Raw genomic sequence first — 19,520 nt, 5'->3', positions numbered from 1 at the left:
GCTGAAGACATCATTTCGATATAATCACTTCCAAGAAAAAAGGGCATATTACCTCTATTAAATTCTCCGAAGATACTATTGACCTAAAATAAGCCGTTTTGGCGTTAATAATAGATTACATGTTTTTGGTCATATTTCTGGCAATAGGAAAGGATAAAAATCTTTCGTCCGCATTTAATGTTAAATATCTCTTTTAATAATAGTCCGATTTCAACAATCTATAGCTTTTTCGAAAGGTATTCGTTGAAGCTGTCTAAAAACATATAAATTGTTAATCTATATTGTCAATTTCGGCAGATAATTTAAAAAAACCTGTTTTAATCCACCTAGCGGTGGAATTGTGCCTTTCTCATTTCTCTAAACTATGGCACGGAGGCTATTTATGTTCAACATAATTGTGGAAATGTCCATTACATTCTTAGTACACTTTGCACTTATACACAATGGCATGCCAGCCACGAACTTGATGAGCTACGTGTCGACGGTGAAACACTTGAAACAAAAAAATATACTCCATTAGCCTAATCAGCATAAGATCAATGTTATCTGCTTGCAAACTCATTTTGTCATGCGGGGATGGGTATGTGAGGAGGGCGAAAGTCCCATGAACGAACGACTCCCCAGCTTAAATTGGTATGCTTTGTAATATAGTGGTGGTTTAAAGATGATGGGGTTGAAAGGGAGGGGTATGAGGTGGTGGTCTGAGGGGTGATTTAAGGAGATTTTTAAAGGAGGGGAGTGAACAGTAGAGGGGGGGTGTAACCCCTCTCCGTAAACCATCAATTACGCCCCTGTTAAAATCCAGAAACCTTATGCGAGTCGAAAAAAAAATTAGGTTGACGTTTTTCAGAGTGATTGCATAACCTTTCTATATGAGAAAAGCAAAAATGTGCAAAATCCAAAAAAGTGAATCTTCGTCAAATTTTTTTCGTATTTGCATCAAATCTCGACGTTTTATGCACCTTGAATACATTTAGCATCAAAAATAAAAATTCTATTTTTAATTTTTCCTATAGTTTATATGTGAAATTTCTGTGTGGCCGCACTCTGAAACCCGTAATTCCGGAACCAGAATTCCGATCGATCCAAAATTCAATAGCAGCCGATGGGAAGGTTGCACCTTTCATTTGAGACTAAGTTTGGGCAAATCGGTCCAGCCATCTCTGAGAAAAATGAGTGACATTATTTGACACATACGCACATACATACACACACACACATACATACACACATACACACACACATACAGACTTTTTCCGATCTCGACGAACTGAGTCGAATGGGATATGACACTCGGCCCTTCGGGCCGGGATTAGGTTGACGTTTTTCAGAGTGATTGCATAACCTTTCTATATGAGAAAGGCAAAAACTGCAAAAAACGCCATTTTTACGCATTTAAACATTCATATCTTGGAAACTAAACATCAGAATCAAAAACAAATTAATAGCGTTCCTACTGTTTTTCAGTTCTTTCATTTAAAATTGGTTTGGATAAGATCGGTTCAGCCATTGCTGAGAAACACGAATGCGAATTTGTCTGTTACATACACAAACACACACACACAGACATTGTCCCAAATCGTCGAGCTGAGTCGATTGGTATATATTCCGTCGGTATTCCGGGCCTCGGAAAAAATCTTGAAAGTTTGAGCGAATTCTATACATTTCTTTTATAAGAAATGTAAAAAGAGTTTTTGGTGAAAAAACCATTACTCCGCCAATTAATATATTTTTTATAAACGTTTGCTTGTTTTTTTCATTGAAAAATATGCTAACAAAACATTAAAACTTTGATGTAATAAAATCATTGCATTATGCCTTTACGTAAATTCAAACTATCTTGAATCAGGAATCAGAATATATTGGCTCAAATGGCACGTTCCCCGTACATAGTCGGGGATTTGTGCCTTGCCGTGTGTTGTCATCATTTCCTGAGCGGAAGGAAAGGACAAGGAGGTGTGGGGAAGTAGACTTGGAAGAGTGGGAAAAACAGCACAAAACAAAAAATAAACAACAGGTAAATTAAACTCACAAGTAGTTCAACTTGCCTGCGAATAAGCCTAAAGCTCTTTACCACATTGGATAAGAAACTTTAGTATGTCTCTGAGTTTCAGTCGACCAAACATGGTTTCGTCTATATAAGGACGGCTGAAGACTCGTAATCGCAATTGCGCTAGCGCTGGGCAGTTGCATATCAGATGATATGAAGTTCCGTAGTCGGATTCACAAAGATCACATGAAAAGGACTCAGCGCGCTGAATAGTTGCCATGTGATAATTGAGTTTGCAGTGGCCGGTTAAAGCCCTGGTCAGCATGCCGCAGTGGAGCTTCGAAAAATGTAAGAGATTTTTCGAAACCACTGGGCATGGTTGTTCTAGAAACGCCTTTGTTTGGCGACACGTTCGTAGGTTTCTCCAATAATTGCGGTGCTCGGACGAAGCCCAGGACCGTATTTTTTCCCTTATCCAACTTGTCGAAATTGGCAGCGCAGGCTAAGGACCAACGAAGTCAATCGCTGAACCTGCCCTGGCCAATTAGTCAGCCCATTCATTTCCAGTAATACCGCAATGTCCGGGCACCCAGCCAAGGTAGATAAGGTTGACAATGCTTAGTTCTTCGATTCGGGTTTGGCACGCGATCACTAGCTTGGACCGGGATTTGTCTGAGCTAAGGGCCTTGATTGCAGCCTGACTATCGGAGCAGAAGTTTATAACTCTGCCGGACAAACTCAGTTGAAGGGCCGATTGCACCCCGCACATAATCGCAAAGATTTCTGCTTGGAATACAGTACAGTATCTACCTAGTGAGTGAGATTGTTCCAGTCTCATTTCACGACAGTAGACACCAGCACCAGCACGTCCCTCCATCAGAGAACCGTCAGTGTAACAAACCACTTGCGTTTGTTGTTGTCTTTCCATAAAGCCAGACAACCACTCCTCTCGAGAGGGAATCTTAACATGGAATGTCCTGTAAGGAAAACTACAAGTGAGTGTAATATCGCTGGGAGCAAGAATATCTTCACCCCATGTAACCATTTGTGACCACAATCGTGTATGACTGGTAGCAAGATCAACATGATTACTGTTCCAAAGCCCAGTAACCTGCAGTCTGTATGCACATGATAGTGCTTCTTGTTTTAAGTGTATGTGTAATGGTTTGATATTTAGAAGTGCCTCAAGAGCAGCAGTCGGAGTCGTGGTGAAAGCACCAGTCAACGCCATGAGCGCCATTCTTTGCAGATGGTTTAGCTTTAACTGGACCGTCATAAGCTCTCCCCTTTGCCACCACACAAGGCATCCGTATGACAGTATTAGACGTACAATTGTCGTGTAAATCCAATAGATGTATTTAGGTTTGAGACCCCAGGTCTTTCCAAAAGTCTGCCCGAAGGCCATGCACGCTTTCTTGACTCTGAACTCAATGTGAGCAGACCAATTCAGTTTGGAATCCAATATGACTCCAACGTATTTGACTTGATCTGCACACAGCAGCTCAGAATCAAAGAACTGCAAGGGACGAACCCCGGTTGTTATTCGCTTCTTCGTGAAAAGAACCATTGAAGTTTTGCTTGGGTTAACTGATAGTTTAACTTGTCGACACCACTGTTCGACAGCTCTTAATGCCTGTTGCATTAAGTCAAAGATTGTTCCGATGCAAAATCCAGTAATTAGTATTTGGTAATCGTCAGCAAACCCGTAGGTTGGAAATCCAAGCTCATTGAGTTTCTTCAACAAGCCGTCAGCTACTAAGTTCCATAACAAAGGTGACAGAACGCCGCCCTGAGGACAACCGCAAATACTCAACTTCCGTATCTCAGCCTGTCGCAGTGACGAGCAAAGTATGCGGTTACTAAGCATTGCGTTTATCCAACCTGAGATACATGCAGGTATCCCATGACCGCGCGTCGCTTCCAGAATAGACTGGAAGGACACATTGTCAAAAGCACCCTCAATATCTAGGAATACACCCAAGCTAGATTGCTTGAGCGAGAAGGCTTTCTCAATGTTGTAAACAACATCGTGAAGCAGAGTGATCGTGGATTTCCCACACTGATATGCATGTTGCATTTTGTGCAGAGGATATTCAACTAAACTAACGTTCCTGATGTGATGATCGATTATCCGTTCCAAAGCTTTCAGAAGAAAAGAACTTAAGCTGATAGGCCTAAAACTCTTGGCTTCTTCATAGCCCCCCTTTGGGAATAAATCTAACAGTTATTTCTCGCCATGCTTTCGGGATATACCCGGTAGCAAGACTGGAAAGCAAAATCTTTTTCAAGACATGTTTAAGAATATCAAATCCCTTTTGCAGTAGCACGGGAAGTATTCCATCTTTTCCGGGTGATTTGTATGGAGCAAAGCTTGACCGATTCAGTGGAAACCAATGTGCGTGCTAGCGCCCACGAGTCCGAATCACCAGAATGAGATCTGTGAACATTGATCAACTCCGGATCGATACAACCTGGAAAGTGTGTGTCGAAGAGGCAATTAAGAACATCTTTTTCGTCTGTCACATAAACACCATCTCTGGTTTTCAAGGAGTTCATCTGAAAATCATTCGATTTGGAGAGAATTTTATTTAATCTGCTAGCCTCGTTCAGACTAGAGACATTAGTGCATAGGCTTTGCCAGCCAGCCCGTTCTGCAGATCTAAGACATTTCTTATATGCACTACGAGCTGACCTGAAAGCCCTGGAGTCATCACGCTGACGCCGGTTCCAAGCTCTTCTCATAACTTTCTTCATTCTATCAAGCTCAGCCCTCCACCAAGGGGTTCCCCTAGTCGATTTAACAGTACGAAGTGGACAAGCTTCTTCGTAGGATGCTAATATGAATGAGTTTGTCGTATCCACGACGTCATCTAAGTCGTCTAGTTGACTAATTGTTGGAAAATATCCATGAAATTTAGTCGCTAAGTTTTCCAAAAAGAGGTCCCAGTTTGTAGACTTAGGATTACGATATATCACCACATTGAAGGTGACATCAAAATGCTCGAAAAATATATATTTATGATCGGATAGAGACGGTTCAGTTTCATTTGGAACCTGCCAATTTCCCAGTTCATGCAAAATTCTATCAGAGCAAAGTGTTATGTCTAACACCTCCTCCCTCCCAGACCTCGCAAAAGTTGGTCGGTTTCCCACATTCAGAATATGGAGATTTGTACTACTTATGTACTCCATCAGTTCAGAGCCTCTCAGATTGATGTCTGAGCTGCCCCAAATGATGTGATGAGCATTCGCATCACTGCCGATAATGAGCGGAAGCCCATTTTTGCTACAATATGATACAACGCTTTTGAAATCATCAGAAGGAGATGATTCGTTATGCGGTAGGTATGCTGAACAATATATATATTTTTTGTCTACGTTTCCGACAGTCAGTGTAACTGTGACAACACAGATATCGCGAGTTGTGAGCTCCGATATGAGACACGCGTCAATAGCCTTATTTGCAAGAATGCAAGCACGAGGCATTTCACGTGGGTTAGTCATGCCTATCTTGTTGTAAGCAATGAAGGCAGTGTTAAGTAACTTTCCAAAATAGAAGTTTCCTTTATGGAAATACGGTTCTTGAACCAATGCTATGGAAGCTTTACCTTCCTGCATGAGTCGAGATAAATTCATAGTTGCTGTACGTTTATGTTGGAGATTGACTTGTGCTATTCTAACCATTGTTGATTAGAGAACTGTACATTTCATCTCCAACACAAATTGCACAACAACTAGAGGACACCAAGCGAGTTGGGATGTTAACGCATTTAGCGAGCCATATCAGGTTTAAATGGGACATGATCATTTGATTCCCACGATTTGCGAAGAAAATAATGGTCCACTGTGTCAGAGATTCACATAACACAGCAAGGGCAAAACCCAAAATGCTCCGTGCGCGACTGGCATATTTTAGACCCTCCAATCATTAAGTCCTCGGCACGGAACTACACCTTGACTTAGGGTCTCCTACTTTCAGTCGCCTCCTACGACATGGCAGTAGGACTCCAGTGGCTCAATTCTAGGCCGGATACCACACGGCTAAATATGCTAACAAAACATTAAAACTTTGATGTAATAAAATCATTGCATTATGCCTTTACGTAAATTCAAACTATCTTGAAATTGTTCTCACAAAAAGGTATGTAACCCATAAAAATTGTTTTCATAGTGCGGAGTGTAGAGCAAAACCAATATTATTGGTCTTGTGCCGACCTAAGACTTACCGGGCAGAGTAAAAGGGAGGTTCTCATTCAAATGGCCAAAAAGTTAGCAAGATTTGGAATTTTTTTGTGGGTCAATGAGAAAGAAAACAGTTTTAGGATTCAAAAGGGTTACATTTTTGTCTTGATTAAAAAAAAAAATTCAAGACGAAAAAATGGCACCCGTTGCGACGTTCTCTCCAATGTCAGGTGCGCGTGGAATCCAAAACTGCGTACAGCCAGCTGCTTCAGGATCGCTGTGAAACCAAAAAAAATAATAAGGCTCTAAAATAAACTAAATTTATCGCAGGAATGACCTAAGACCGGGTAAAAAACTTTAAATTTGACGTAATGGTGCGGTCTCAATATTTGAGATCGATTTTTAGTCTTCTTTCCACTTTAAGACTTCACTAAAAATAGTGAATACAAAGAACTTGTAAATTTTATAGGTCATTCCTCCAATGAATAAGATTTTCTTTCGAGAAGCCAAAAGATGATGTTTTTAAATTTAGCCGTTTTCAAATGAGATTCTACGAAGTTTTGAAAATTCATGTTTTGAGATAAATGCGTTTAAAGTTTTGAGCACATTTTCGATGAATTATTCCTGGTAGAATGTCAATATTTTGTAACAATTGCATGGAATTATGGATTTTGAACATACTGATTACTAATATGAAATAAGTTTTTCCTAAATTCTAAATGGCTGATCCAATATGGCGGCATTTCACCCATAATCGAGAAAAGAAAGGTTTTGTGATTCATAAAGACGATTTTGCGTTAATGTGTATCAAAATATAAAAAAAAGAACATGGCGACTAAAACTAAAATGTGACTTTAACAATTTTGATCAAAATTTTCATTTTTCACAATTTTCTGTAGTTGTTTGATAACTCATGATTAGTCTGCGATGCCTCTAAATATCAAGCCGTGAAATACGTTCTCGAGACCTGTAGACATGTACAGTGCACTGCGAAGAATTCCGGGTACGTGCATTATGGCATGAAAAGGTTTCTACCTGAGGCGCACGTCTAGAGCCGAGAGCGTCCCATACCGATCAGAAGGGCATAACTGATTTATAACACCTGGAGTTATTTATTTCAAAAATATTTTGAAACAGAACCTGTTATAAATTCGGCTGGTTAGTTGTTAAAATAACATAAAATAAAACAAAAAACTGGCTGGATAACCAAATTGAAACAAAATTTGATATGATTTTATCAAAGTTAAAAATAAATGAGATATATTTTTTTTCAAAAGTAGAAACGTCCTCTGTAAGAGAACTGTATTAGATATAATCATCTAATGACAGTGACCTAGTAACAAACGATCAATTCATAAATTGATCGTTTCATAATAGATTGTGTTATAATATTGATAGTATAGAAAACTGTCCGCTATCCATTTTCCATTCCGTTATCTGAATATAACTCCAGTTGTTATAAACATCAACCATAGTTATAATACACTAAAGTCTTCTTTATGTGGTTTTTACGCGGTTTTTTATGCGGATTTTCAAAGTTATTTTTTATAAGGATTTTCAAAGCTATGCGGTTTTTTTTATTGCAGCATCCTTTTAATCTCTAGGGAAGCGACTTTTATCGTGAATGCACATGCTTAAACAATAGACATAAAATGTTCATATTTTTATTTTAGGTTATAAATTATTAGTCTTTGGGTTAAGGATATGAGAAGCATTCTTGATGCAGTGAAAATAAAAACAGAAAATGACTGAATACCTTTTTACCTTTCTCATAATAAAACTAATGCAATCGGTCGGAATTTCGACTTTTCAACCGAGGCCCGCAGAGCCGAATCTCTTATACCATTCGACTTAGTTCGGCGAGATAGGAAAAAAGTCTCTGAGCGTGTATTTTTTTTATTTGGTAATAAAGCTTTTACGCCGACCCGGCACACGTTCAGTAGTTAGACCATACAACCGATTTCGTCCATCGTGTGCCAGAGTGAGGGACTCTGAACAGAGAAGATAACTCTGAACCCTATTCCTCTAAACTCCACCAAGAAGTCCGACATTTGCCTGATCCCCCCGATTCCATTTGAAATGACTACTTTGGGGAGAGGCGTGCTAATGCACTTCACTTGATTCCAGGTCTAGTTAGTCATGCTAGTCTCGTAACCGCCATATCAGTCTTGCACGACATGATATTCTACATGCCTTCCTCTCTACGTTGACCAGTTGGATGCCGTGGTCGATCTGGCGATTCCGGTTGGAGGGTGGCTTCCGGTTCACTGGTTCCCCAACGAACAGGGTCTGTCACGTTCGGTGCTACTCGGCGTAGTTCCCGACGGTGGAGCTAGCCTACCTCGGCGGAGAGTTCCCCGACGAAAGAATGTCTCCTGCCACCGTTGACGGACACGTTATTCTTCCTTAGATGCAGTTCGGCAGAATGCCGAGGTCAGTCCAGCGATTCCCGGTGGAGGATTGCGTCCGGTTCACTGGCGCCCCGATGATTCAAGCCGGCGATTCTCTATGGACTACTCGGAATAGTCCCCGATGGTGGATCTTTCCTACTCCGACGAAGAGTTTCCCGGAAGTGGAAGATCTTCCGAAACCAAGACTACCAGGGCAGATGCCGAGGTCGGTCCTGCGATTCTGGGTGGAGGGTGACTTCCAGTTGACAGGCGCCCCGACGAGCATCTGCCGGAGCTAATTCCCGATCTATTCGAACTAGTCCCCGGCGGTGGGCCTAGTCTACTCCGACGGAGAAATTTCCCGACGTTGAAATTTCTCTCGAAATCGTTATCTCGATCCTGGTCGGTTAGGTGCCGAGGTCAGTCTTGCGATTCCGGGGAGTCACGGTTCCGGCAGCATAAGTCATTAAGTGACTTTACGCTTGTCTGGACATGCCACAGACTAAGGTTATTCGCATTTAATGCCAAAAGATCCTGATTTCCGTGCCTTTATGTCAATGTCGTCGGCGAAGCCAAGAAGCTGGACGGACTTCCTGAAGATCGTGCCACTCGTGTCTATCCCCGCTCCCCTTATTACACCTTCTAACGCAACGTTGAACAGCAGGCACGATAGATTATCACCTTGCCGTAACCCTCTTCGAGATTGAAAGGGACTCGAGAGTGTCACACATCACCCGATCCAACTAATTTGACTAATCGTGTTAGCTTATCCGGAAAACCGCACTCGTGCATTATCTGCCGTAGCTGATCTCGATCGATTGTGTCATATGCCGATTTAAAATCGATGAACAGATGATGATGTGTGGACACGTTGTATTCGCATCACTTCTGCAGAACTTGCCGAATCGCGAATATTTGGTCTGAGGTGCCGCGGGAACCCATGAATCCCGCTTGATAATGCCCTACGTACTCTCTTGCAAATAGTGACGATCGGTGGCAAAGAATTTGGGAGAGGACCTTGTAGGCGGCGCTAAGTAGTGTGATCGCGCGGTAGTTGCAGCAATCCAACTTGTCACCCTTTGTGTAGATTGGGCAAACGACCCCTCCATCCACTCCTCCGGAAGAGTCTCCTGCTCCCAAATTTTGGCGATTACGCAGTGAAACGCTCTAGCCAGTGTTTCACCATCGTATTTTAATAGCTCGCTGGGTAGTTGATCTACAACGGCACCTTTGTTGTTTTTGTTATGATTCTTGCTCATAATTTGGAGATACGCTAGTTTGTGTAAAGTATTTCAACTAAAAGAACCGACATTTAAACGAGAATCATGATTCATGGAGCTTTGTCGCGCTTTTTGTTATTTCTCTTCACTTTACCGTGATATTTTGTTCATGTTTAATTACTATCGGATTTTTTACTCGGAGTAACGTGACAATTTTAATTGGATCATAGAAGTGTGACTGATTCGCGGTATCTTGTTTTGTGAATTATATCACGAGCACGATTTGTTATACTATCAGGTATTTTGGTCCTCAGTGCAGTTTTAGTTTTGTGACTGGACATCACATTGAAACTTATCAAATAAATAAAGGTCATTCTGCGCGAAGTGATCAAGGCACGAGTTCAACTGGGACCAGGATATGAAAATCCAAATTTTTGTGTCAATTAAACCACTCCTTTTCTCCGGTTCTATTTACTCTAGAATCAATCCGCAAGAATATTTCTGTAGAATATTGTTCAAGGAATCTAGAAAAAATAATAGATTTTAGCGGCAGTGCTACCAGTTATGCAATTTTTCCAGTGAAAAATTAAAAGTATGAACGATAAACGTATATTTTAAATTTGGAAATGCTAATGCAATCGTGTTTATCATACGTTTTTGCATAAAAACACTTAATTTGAGCGTATCCTGAGATACACCGTTTTAAAGCAAAAAAAAACCCTCTTTCTCATATAATATCGCAAGTGCACAATGACGCAAACTAAATTGAGTATTCTGAGTTCATACATAATTTATCGTGAAGTAGACAAGAAATGATGAGCTATGATGGTTTGCCCTTAGCAGAGCAGTGTCAGTTTTTACGACCATTCGAAGAATTTCTCATCATTGCAAGTTTTCCCTTTAACACAGTGAATTGGCTCAAATTATATTGAGATTAGCATTTTTATGTAAAAAATTGTAAAGAACACGACGGTCTTAGAATTTTACAAAAATTAAAATATATTTAGCTCGAGAAAAATGAACTTTAAATTTTTAACTGGAAAAATCACATAGTTGGCAGCATTGCCGCTATACATTAGTATTTTTTCGAGACACCTTGAACAATTTCCTTCAAAATACATCTATCAGTTTGACACTAGAGTAAATAGAACCTGAGATATGATCAAATGAAAATCAAAAGTTTTGACAATTTGTCAAAGCGCGGTGTGGTTTAATTGACACAAAAATGTGGATTTTTGTATATTGGCCCTAGGCGAATAATTCCTCCATAATTGGTTCAAACCCGTAAAGGTCGATTTCAAGATAAGATCTTTTTTTGATAACCGCGCGAAATGACCCAATAGTTTTCCTATTTCTTCTGATTGCTAGAAGATGGCCATAACTGTATATTTCATGAAAATATCTAAATATTGTGAAATAGTTCACGTGAAAATTTCATGACCATGTGCAGAGTGCCATGAAATTGAAAATGATTAGGGATATCTTTTAAATATCCCAAGCACTCAATATAGATCGTGAATCATATACTAAAACTCATGTACCAACTCATGAATCAATGAATAATCTTCTGCGATTTTGTAAACAATTTCACGAGCACGAACAGCAATCGTGAACCAGTTTTCGAATACACGAACATTATTTTATGATTTTGTGAATTATTTCATCAGAATGGTAATTTGTGACTAATTCGCTACGAATCATGAGTCAGTTCAATATACATGAATAATATTCTCCGATTTTATGAACTGTTATACGAGCACGAATGCTAAGTCGTTATTATTATACTAGGAATCATGAACTAGTTCGCGAATACATGAAAATCGTTTCGTGATTTTATTAACTATTTCACGAGCATAAATAGTGAGTTGTGAGTTATTCGCTAGGAATCATGGATTAGTTCACATAGGAAAGAGATCGTAGTAGGCATACGCGTCCGACGTGATTTTCTTCGTTCAATCTTTTTGTGAAAATTTACAATTTTAGTGCCTTTTTGTGTTAAATTAACTATTTTAGTGTATTCTGACAAATTCCGGGTTTTATTATGAATGGAAAAGTGTTGTTAGTGTGTGCTTACAATATTGTAAGAACTAATAGTGAAACTAGTGTTTGCTAGCTGATCTCTATTGGAAGCATCGGTAAAGGTTTGACTGCACCGGAGGGTTACAGACTCGGCATACTAGAAATCGGTGAGACAGTTGCTTGAATTCTTTAGTTTCATGAAAAAGTTAATTCCTATCGTACACAAACGAATTTTTTCTTTTTTGCATATAGTACAAAAGGTTTATCGAGCATGGAAACACAAAATTGTGGTTTGATTGGAGAGTGCTAAAAATACTCTTATCTTGTGGTCCTATTACTCTATTCTCAAACGATTATTGATATCAGACCAGCTCACAGTTTTAGTAATACTGCTACGGCCGGCTGTTTGGAGTAAAAATGGCTGTAGTTTAGGGAAAAAGTAATTCTTTCTTGATGGCCAGCTATTTTTTTCTTCGCATACTAGGAGACTTAGCATCCCACAGCATAAAAACATTCATTTCGTGGTCTCATTGCTTGCTTGTGGTGAAATTCATGAATTTGAGTTTTTGGTAATAGTTCACAAAAACTCATATTTTGATTTTGTGAACTAATTTGTAACCACGAAAATCAGATCATGTTTAAGCTGCAATAAATCTTGAATCAGTTCACGTTACATATTCGGACTCTGAAACATATTCCTAATTCTATGACCAAAATCACGAGTCTTACTTATGAATGTTTTATTAATATGCGGATAAAGTTGTGAACTAGTTCACGTACTGAACATCGAGTTTGTAATGAAATGACCGAAACTGACTGAAGATCATAAAACAAAATCAAATTTCTGCACTAATAGAAGTGTTATATGGGCGTTACTAAAAGGAAATGCAACATAATCATGAATCATGAATCTGATTCTTGTTCATGGTCCTATTTTCGTAACGTAAAAACGTGATTCACGGCACTTTATTCACAAGTTTTCCGACCAATTTTTAACAGTGTGGACAATCAACATGCATATTGGCACGCCAATTTTGTGCTCCAAACTCAACTACCTACTGTATTTTGAAGAAAAGCGTAATTTCATATGATCATTAGTAGGTACCAAAATATCTAGCGAAACAACTCAAAAAATTTGCTGCCGTACACTTCACTGTAAACACTTTGTGAAAAGTCCAATTTTGGAAATTCAACATATTCAAGGATGAATCGTACTTTATATATACACACCACGAATTAAATGGAAATGATGGACAACGTTGAAGCAACACCAGACGATTTTGAAAATTCAAATTTGAATTAATATATGAACAATTAAAGAATATTCAAACACCCTCTGCCTCACCAAAACATTTTTTAAACCCTTTTTACCGAATTATCCTAACTAACCACCCTCCCCCACCTCCCATAAATTAGTAGAAAACCTCTCAATCATCAGCAACCATCGTACCACTGGACAGTGCAAGATACTAAAAATAATAAAACACCGTGTGCAAATAAAATATCTAATATTTTGCACCATCTGCTTTCGTTCATATATTTCCCCGATTCTGGCACGTTATTTCATTTTAAGGCTATATCAGACGCCTTTCCAACCCCATCCCTTAAAAAAAACCAGAACATAGCAATAGCAAACGCGAGTCAGCAAGCGAGGACTTAAGGCAGCCTTATGTCCTGTTTTCCTCCTTCCTTGCGAAGATTTCTGTCCGGAACCAGAGCACACATATTTCAGCGAAACTGTTACCGACCGAAGCAGCAAGGGCTCGCTGCGATGGCATTGGTGGAACCGGCCAGAAATAGAAAGGAAACCTTCTTCGCCCGTTGCCAGTTCGATGGCACCGGAAAGCGAGGACGGCTTCAGCGAAATACCAAGCCATCCACAGCTGGGCGTATGAATGATAAAGTGAATCCGAAGAAGCGCAACCAAGCGTCCGACCGAGCAAAACTGAACGACCAACCGGCCGGCCCGCGCGATGCAAGAAGTATCAAACAAGTATAATCGTCACGTAATTTAACGTCAAAATGGTGCACAATTTATGGGAAGCAAGGAGTCTTAGATCCAGTGGTACCGCCGGAAAATGGGGGCAGGGTAGCAAAACGGTACTGAATAAATGCAGTTCTGTTGCATTTGTTCCGTGCCGGGGGTGTTTAATGGGTTTTCAATTGCGACAATAAAGGTAGTTTATGTTGATGCGTATTTGAAAATCTATATTAAGGTAATATATTTTGTGACATCTTTAAAGTATCGCGATAAATATTAGTTTGTAAAGAAGGGGTACCAAGTGTAAATAATTGGAAAAGATTTTCGTGTGAGAAAATGTTCTTTCACGATTGCTCTGAATTTTACCATCCACATTTCACTCTTCTCACTAATGGGGGAATTTACTCATCACTTTTTCATCGCTTCTTCACTTTATTGTAAATTATTTTAATATTCACTCCTCATTCTTAATTGTCCAATTTTTCTTTTTCAGCTCTCGACTTTCGGCCTAATTGAATTTTTTAAACCACTACTTCACAAAAAACTTCCGAACCCCTCGACGGTGTAAACTGATTAAAATCCTTTATCTGCCTCATAAATTCAATCAATCTAATTTCCCAAATTCCCGAACCGAATTACACCGTTCCGGGAATGGCCCGGAAAGTTGAACCTTACCTAATAGTCACTATTGCTTGTCCGGCGTTAAGTGCCCTCCTGACCTGACACACAAGATCAACCCACTCCAGCCGGCGGACAAAATATAGGCCCGGTTGTTCGTGTGGTTGTTTCTTTTTTTTTGCAGTCTTTCCAATTTCGCCGCGCTGTGTACCATAACCCTCTAACCAACCCCAGCCACGTCGGACCACCCGGAAATGGAAATTTAATTTAGTCTGAAAAATTACCCCTCTAAAGCAATCAATTGAACGGACAGGCAACTTAGCCGAGCTTAATAGAGATACTAACGCTGAACCAGGAAGAATAAAAAAACCCGAACAACCGGAGGTCAACCATCGTCCCGACCGGATATGGTTTCTTATTGCGCTCGTTAACAGTTATTGACGGTTTAATGGCTCTTCGCTGTTCGCTTTTTGTCCGCTGCCTTCCAGTCCTCGCCGTTTTGGAAAGCAGCAAGATGACCAAGCCAGCCAGGCAGCCAGCGGCAGCAACATTCAAACGACTTTGGCGACAGCGATGACCGAAAAAAAGGAAACGAAATCGAAATAAAATAGCAAGGATAATAACCATTTTTAAATTGAATCAAAAACCGATCCCCACCAGCTGCTGTGTCGGGTGGGTCGTTTGGGACAGGGGAAAAACTTTCGCACATACGTAGGTCTCGGTAACCTATGCAAGACGACCGGTTGGGTAGCTTGCGTGGCGAAGCCTAAAAACAGCAAACGGCAAGCTGCAATGTGTTTGATCGTAAATTTTTATATCCCTCTGATATGTTCACACGCTGTTTCGTGCCCTCCTGGACGGGATCGGGTCGCCTCTCGGTGAAAGTCATTCACACTTCGTTCCGTATTAGAACTTATTGCACAGATGTTTGGTTTGGTAAAAGCTGGGAGCACAATAAGGCAACTTATTGCACGGGATCATTAGTTTAAGTAGACGATGTTGAACGATACAAATTGTTTGCTGGTACCAGTTGCACAAATGTTCATCGTTTTTTTTGTTGAGACGAGCTTTATTTTGTTTTCGGGAATTTCAACAATTTGGATTCTATTATAGTTATTTTTTTTATTCTCAGGTATGCTACTAAATAGCCTGGAAAACTGCTAACTTTTTAGAACCGAAACGACTGTATAATCTTTGATTTTCATCCACACGAGCTTTTAAAAATTTCGACGGAATCGCACCTAAGTAAACTGGACTAATTCCATCCGAAATTTCACACGTTCGATTCCAGTTGCCGGAGTGTTCACAAAACAGTTGCGTGCCCTACAGATGGACCAGATGAAGATCAAGGATGAGCGCATGAAAAATATGAACGAAATTCTCGGTGGAATGAAAGTGCTGGAATCGATTCTGGGAATTCGTAGTAAGGAAATTAGGAAGAAAATGGCATACTATGGAGCGGGAGTTTACTTTGTCTACTCGATTGTTCCGTTTCTAGTTACCTTAGTTTCGTTCGTAGTTTACGTCCTAATGGACGAGAATAATCATTTGGATCCACAGACCGCTTTCGTGTCGTTGGCGTTGTTCAACATTCTTCGATTCCCGCTGCAAATTCTGCCAATAATGATACCCGTTTCAATGCAGGCTTGGGTTTCTGTTCAACGTATAAACAAATTTATGAACAGTGCCGAGTTGGATCTTAACAATGTGACCCATAAGAAGAGTGGAAATGCGCTATCTATAAAAGACGGAACATTTTCCTGGGGCGATGAGACTCCCACATTAAAAAACATCCATTTGTCGTTGCGGAAAGGTCAATTATCTGCAGTGGTTGGAACTGTCGGAACAGGTAAAAGCTCACTGATTTCCGCCTTACTTGGAGAGATGGAGAAGCTGAACGGGTCGGTGAATACCGACGGCTCGATCGCGTATGTTTCCCAACAGGCTTAGAGCCAGAATACAACGCACCGGGAGAATATCCTATTCGGAAAACCGCTGGATCAACAAGAATATGATAAAGTCATCCAAGGCTGCGCTCTTCTACCAGATCTGGATATGCTTCCGGCAGGGGATGCAACGGAAATCGGTGAAAAGGGTATTAATCTATCCGGTGGACAAAAGCAGCGAGTTGCCTTAGCACGGGCCGTCTACGCCGATGCCGACATTTATCTGTTCGACGATCCGTTGAGTGCGGTTGATACTCACGTTGGCAAGCACATTTTCGAGAAGGTGATCGGTCCACAGGGAATGCTGGTAGGCAGGTCTAGGCTGTTGGTTACGCACGGCATTTCGTTTCTACCATTCGTTGAGAAGATTTTCGTTGTCAAAGATGGAGAAATATCGGAGAGTGGTTCCTATCAGCAGCTACTGGATCAGAAGGGAGCGTTTGCCGAATTTCTGACTCAGCACCTCCAAGAGTTGGACGAAGAAGATGAAGGTATTGTATAATCCGAATTGAAAATCTTTGAACTGTTACATTCGTTATTTTCTTCCAGAGTTGCAGTTAGTTCAGGAAGTTCTGAAAGGCGAATCATCCAGAACAAGCGTTGAACGTTCGACCTCAACGCCATCTAATGAAGAAGGAACACCAAAAAAGCAAATCAACCGACAAGAATCGAGAGCAAGCGTTGAAAAGGACAAACCTACCCCGGCTGTGACGAAAGCAGGCAAGTCTACTTTGATCGACAAGGAGGAATCCGCTACCGGATCCGTCACGTTAGCCGTCTATCTGAAGTACATCAAAGCCATTGGTTTATCGCTGGGCCTGTGGTCGATTGTTTTAAACGTCATCACTCACGCAATTCTAATATTCTAAAGCTTCTGGTTAACGGATTGGTCAGAGGATCCGGAGGCAATCACCGATACTTCGGTACGGGATATGTACCTTGGAGTCTACCGTGCACTGGGAGCTCTCCAATCGATCGCGCTCTTCATCAGTTCAATCATTTTGGGTCTGGGTTGTCTTAACGCAGCAAAGAAGCTGCATGACAAACTACTGGAAAGTTCGATGAGAATGCCTATGTCCTTCTTCGATATGACTCCGCTCGGTAGAATCATAAACCGTTTTTCAAAGGACGTCGATGTCCTGGACAATGTTCCACCGGCAACGATTCGGGCATGGCTGTACTTCTCCCTTGCCGGGATCGGAGTCTTTATCGTCATTGGCATCTCAACACCTATCTTCCTGGCAGTCGTACCTCCGCTAGCCATAATTTACTACTTTATCCGGAAGATCTACATTGCGACGTCGCGGCAGCTGAAACGGTTGGAATCTGTTACCCGTAGTCCGATCTACTCCCATTTCGGAGAAAGTATAAACGGACAGTCTACCATTCGAGCATTCAATTAGCAGACCCGATTTACTTCGGAATCCGAAGCCAAGGTTGATTACAATCAGAAGGTAGATTATCTTACAATATTGACGGCTCGTTGGATTGCAGTTCGGTTGGATATTATCGATAGTCTGGTGGTGCTGTTTGCTGCCTTATTTGCCGTATTGGCCAGGGAATCGATTGGACCGGCTACGGTTGGCCTTTCGATTTCCTATGCGCTACAGATTTCCACTGCGTTGAGTTTTGTGGTCAGAATGACGGCTGAAGTGGGTACGAATATCGTGGCTGTTGAACGGTTGAAAGAGTACACGGAGCTGCCTCGGGAGGCGGAATGGCAGAAAGGATCGGTGAGTAAGGATTGGCCGACGAAGGGAATGGTGGAATCCAAGTATTTGAAGATCCGGTACCGGGAAGGATTGGAGCTGGTTATCAGAGGGATATACTTGCACGTAAAAGGTTGCGAGAAAATTGGAATCGTTGGAAGGACTGGTGCGGGGAAGTCAAGCTTAACACTGGGATTGAGTCTATGCTTGGCAAATTTTTACAAATTAACCACAAAATTCTAACGATTTCAGAATTGTGGAAGCAGCCGGAGGTGCGATTGTCGTCGACGGGGTCAACATGGCTCAAATAGGTGGGCCTGTGCATCGTACCTCCTGATAGTGGATCATTGACTTCCTTTATCGGGTTAGAAAAGCTTAATCCGTTGTACGGTGGCTGAAAATCAAATCCGTTGCGTACAAGGCAACTACGACTTATTCCCTGCGAAATGTCCCACCGTGGAACCAGTCCTAAAAGTGTACCGAAACCAATTTTTTTAATATATTTTTTTGGCTAGGCTAAAGCAAAGTACTTGAGCAAAAAAATCTCCACTGCTTTCTTGATATTCACCTTGGTATATTTTTGTTTGTTTATTATACTTACGAGTCGCTATTGTATATCTGCGTTCACTGACGTTTGCTTCTCTGTTAGTGTTACTGGTTGTTGGTTTGGAGGGTCTGGACGCAATAGCTGTTACTGCTTAGATGGTACTGGCAGTTGGTTTCGAACCTACAAAGTTATTCGATAACTTTTTCATCGTATTTTAACCCTTTATAAGGCAGTGGTAACTATATTGCCACCTTTTCGTTTCGTTCATAACGCAGGAATATGAAGTGAGAAGTGTTCCATTCTTATGAAATCCACTTGTTAGGAGTTTGGCAAATCTTCTTTTTACTTTATAGGATCTGTTTATAGGAGACATTGAGGGTCGATAAGTCAATTGGGAGGTATTGGAGGCTGTGGCGGTGATCACGATACTGTTGGGAATATGTGATGACACAGTTCCTCGATGGCAGAGTAGCTAACGCACCCAACTAGAGACTGGGAGATCGCAGGTTGGATTCCTGCTTGAGGAGATATCTTTGCTCAGTGCTTCCAATAAAAAGGTGAATTTTCACCGTTTCTTCATTCTCACTGTTCCGGTCATTCTTTCTCTGTCTGTTTTTCAGTGGACACGTTCATAAAAATAAAATGAATAAATGAACGTCTGTAATCTGTGGTATCATTTTTCAACTTATCCTCAGAATCCAGGGGTTATTTACTGTTAATCAGGTAAAAACCAGTAACTCAGAAGATCAGAAATTCTAAAAGAATGCACCAATCTCGTTGGAAAAACATCAAACATTACAAAGACTGTATTTTTCTAACGGACGGTAGCAGTATATTTTCAAATCAGTTTTTATTACGAAATAAATGTAAATATATTCTAAACTAAGTGAGAGAACCGTGTTTCTATTAATATATAAT

The 19,520-nt window shown here is 40.7% G+C and overlaps 1 protein-coding gene across 1 annotated transcript; it reads left to right on the top strand.

Moving 5' to 3' along the window:
* Positions 1-13,572: 13,572 nt before the first annotated feature.
* On the top strand, positions 13,573-18,392 carry LOC131679440 (multidrug resistance-associated protein 1-like). The gene is given in 4 exon segments (XM_058960170.1): positions 13,573-13,783; positions 15,647-16,837; positions 16,896-18,253; positions 18,303-18,392. Coding segments are annotated over 4 exon segments (2,850 nt in total).
* Positions 18,393-19,520: the final 1,128 nt, after the last annotated feature.

The sequence above is a fragment of the Topomyia yanbarensis genome, chromosome 2, assembly GCF_030247195.1.
Source record: "Topomyia yanbarensis strain Yona2022 chromosome 2, ASM3024719v1, whole genome shotgun sequence".
Taxonomy (NCBI): Eukaryota; Metazoa; Arthropoda; class Insecta; order Diptera; family Culicidae; genus Topomyia; species Topomyia yanbarensis.
The sequence above is the reverse complement of the archived record's forward strand: the minus strand, read 5'-3'. Positions and strand labels throughout refer to the sequence as shown.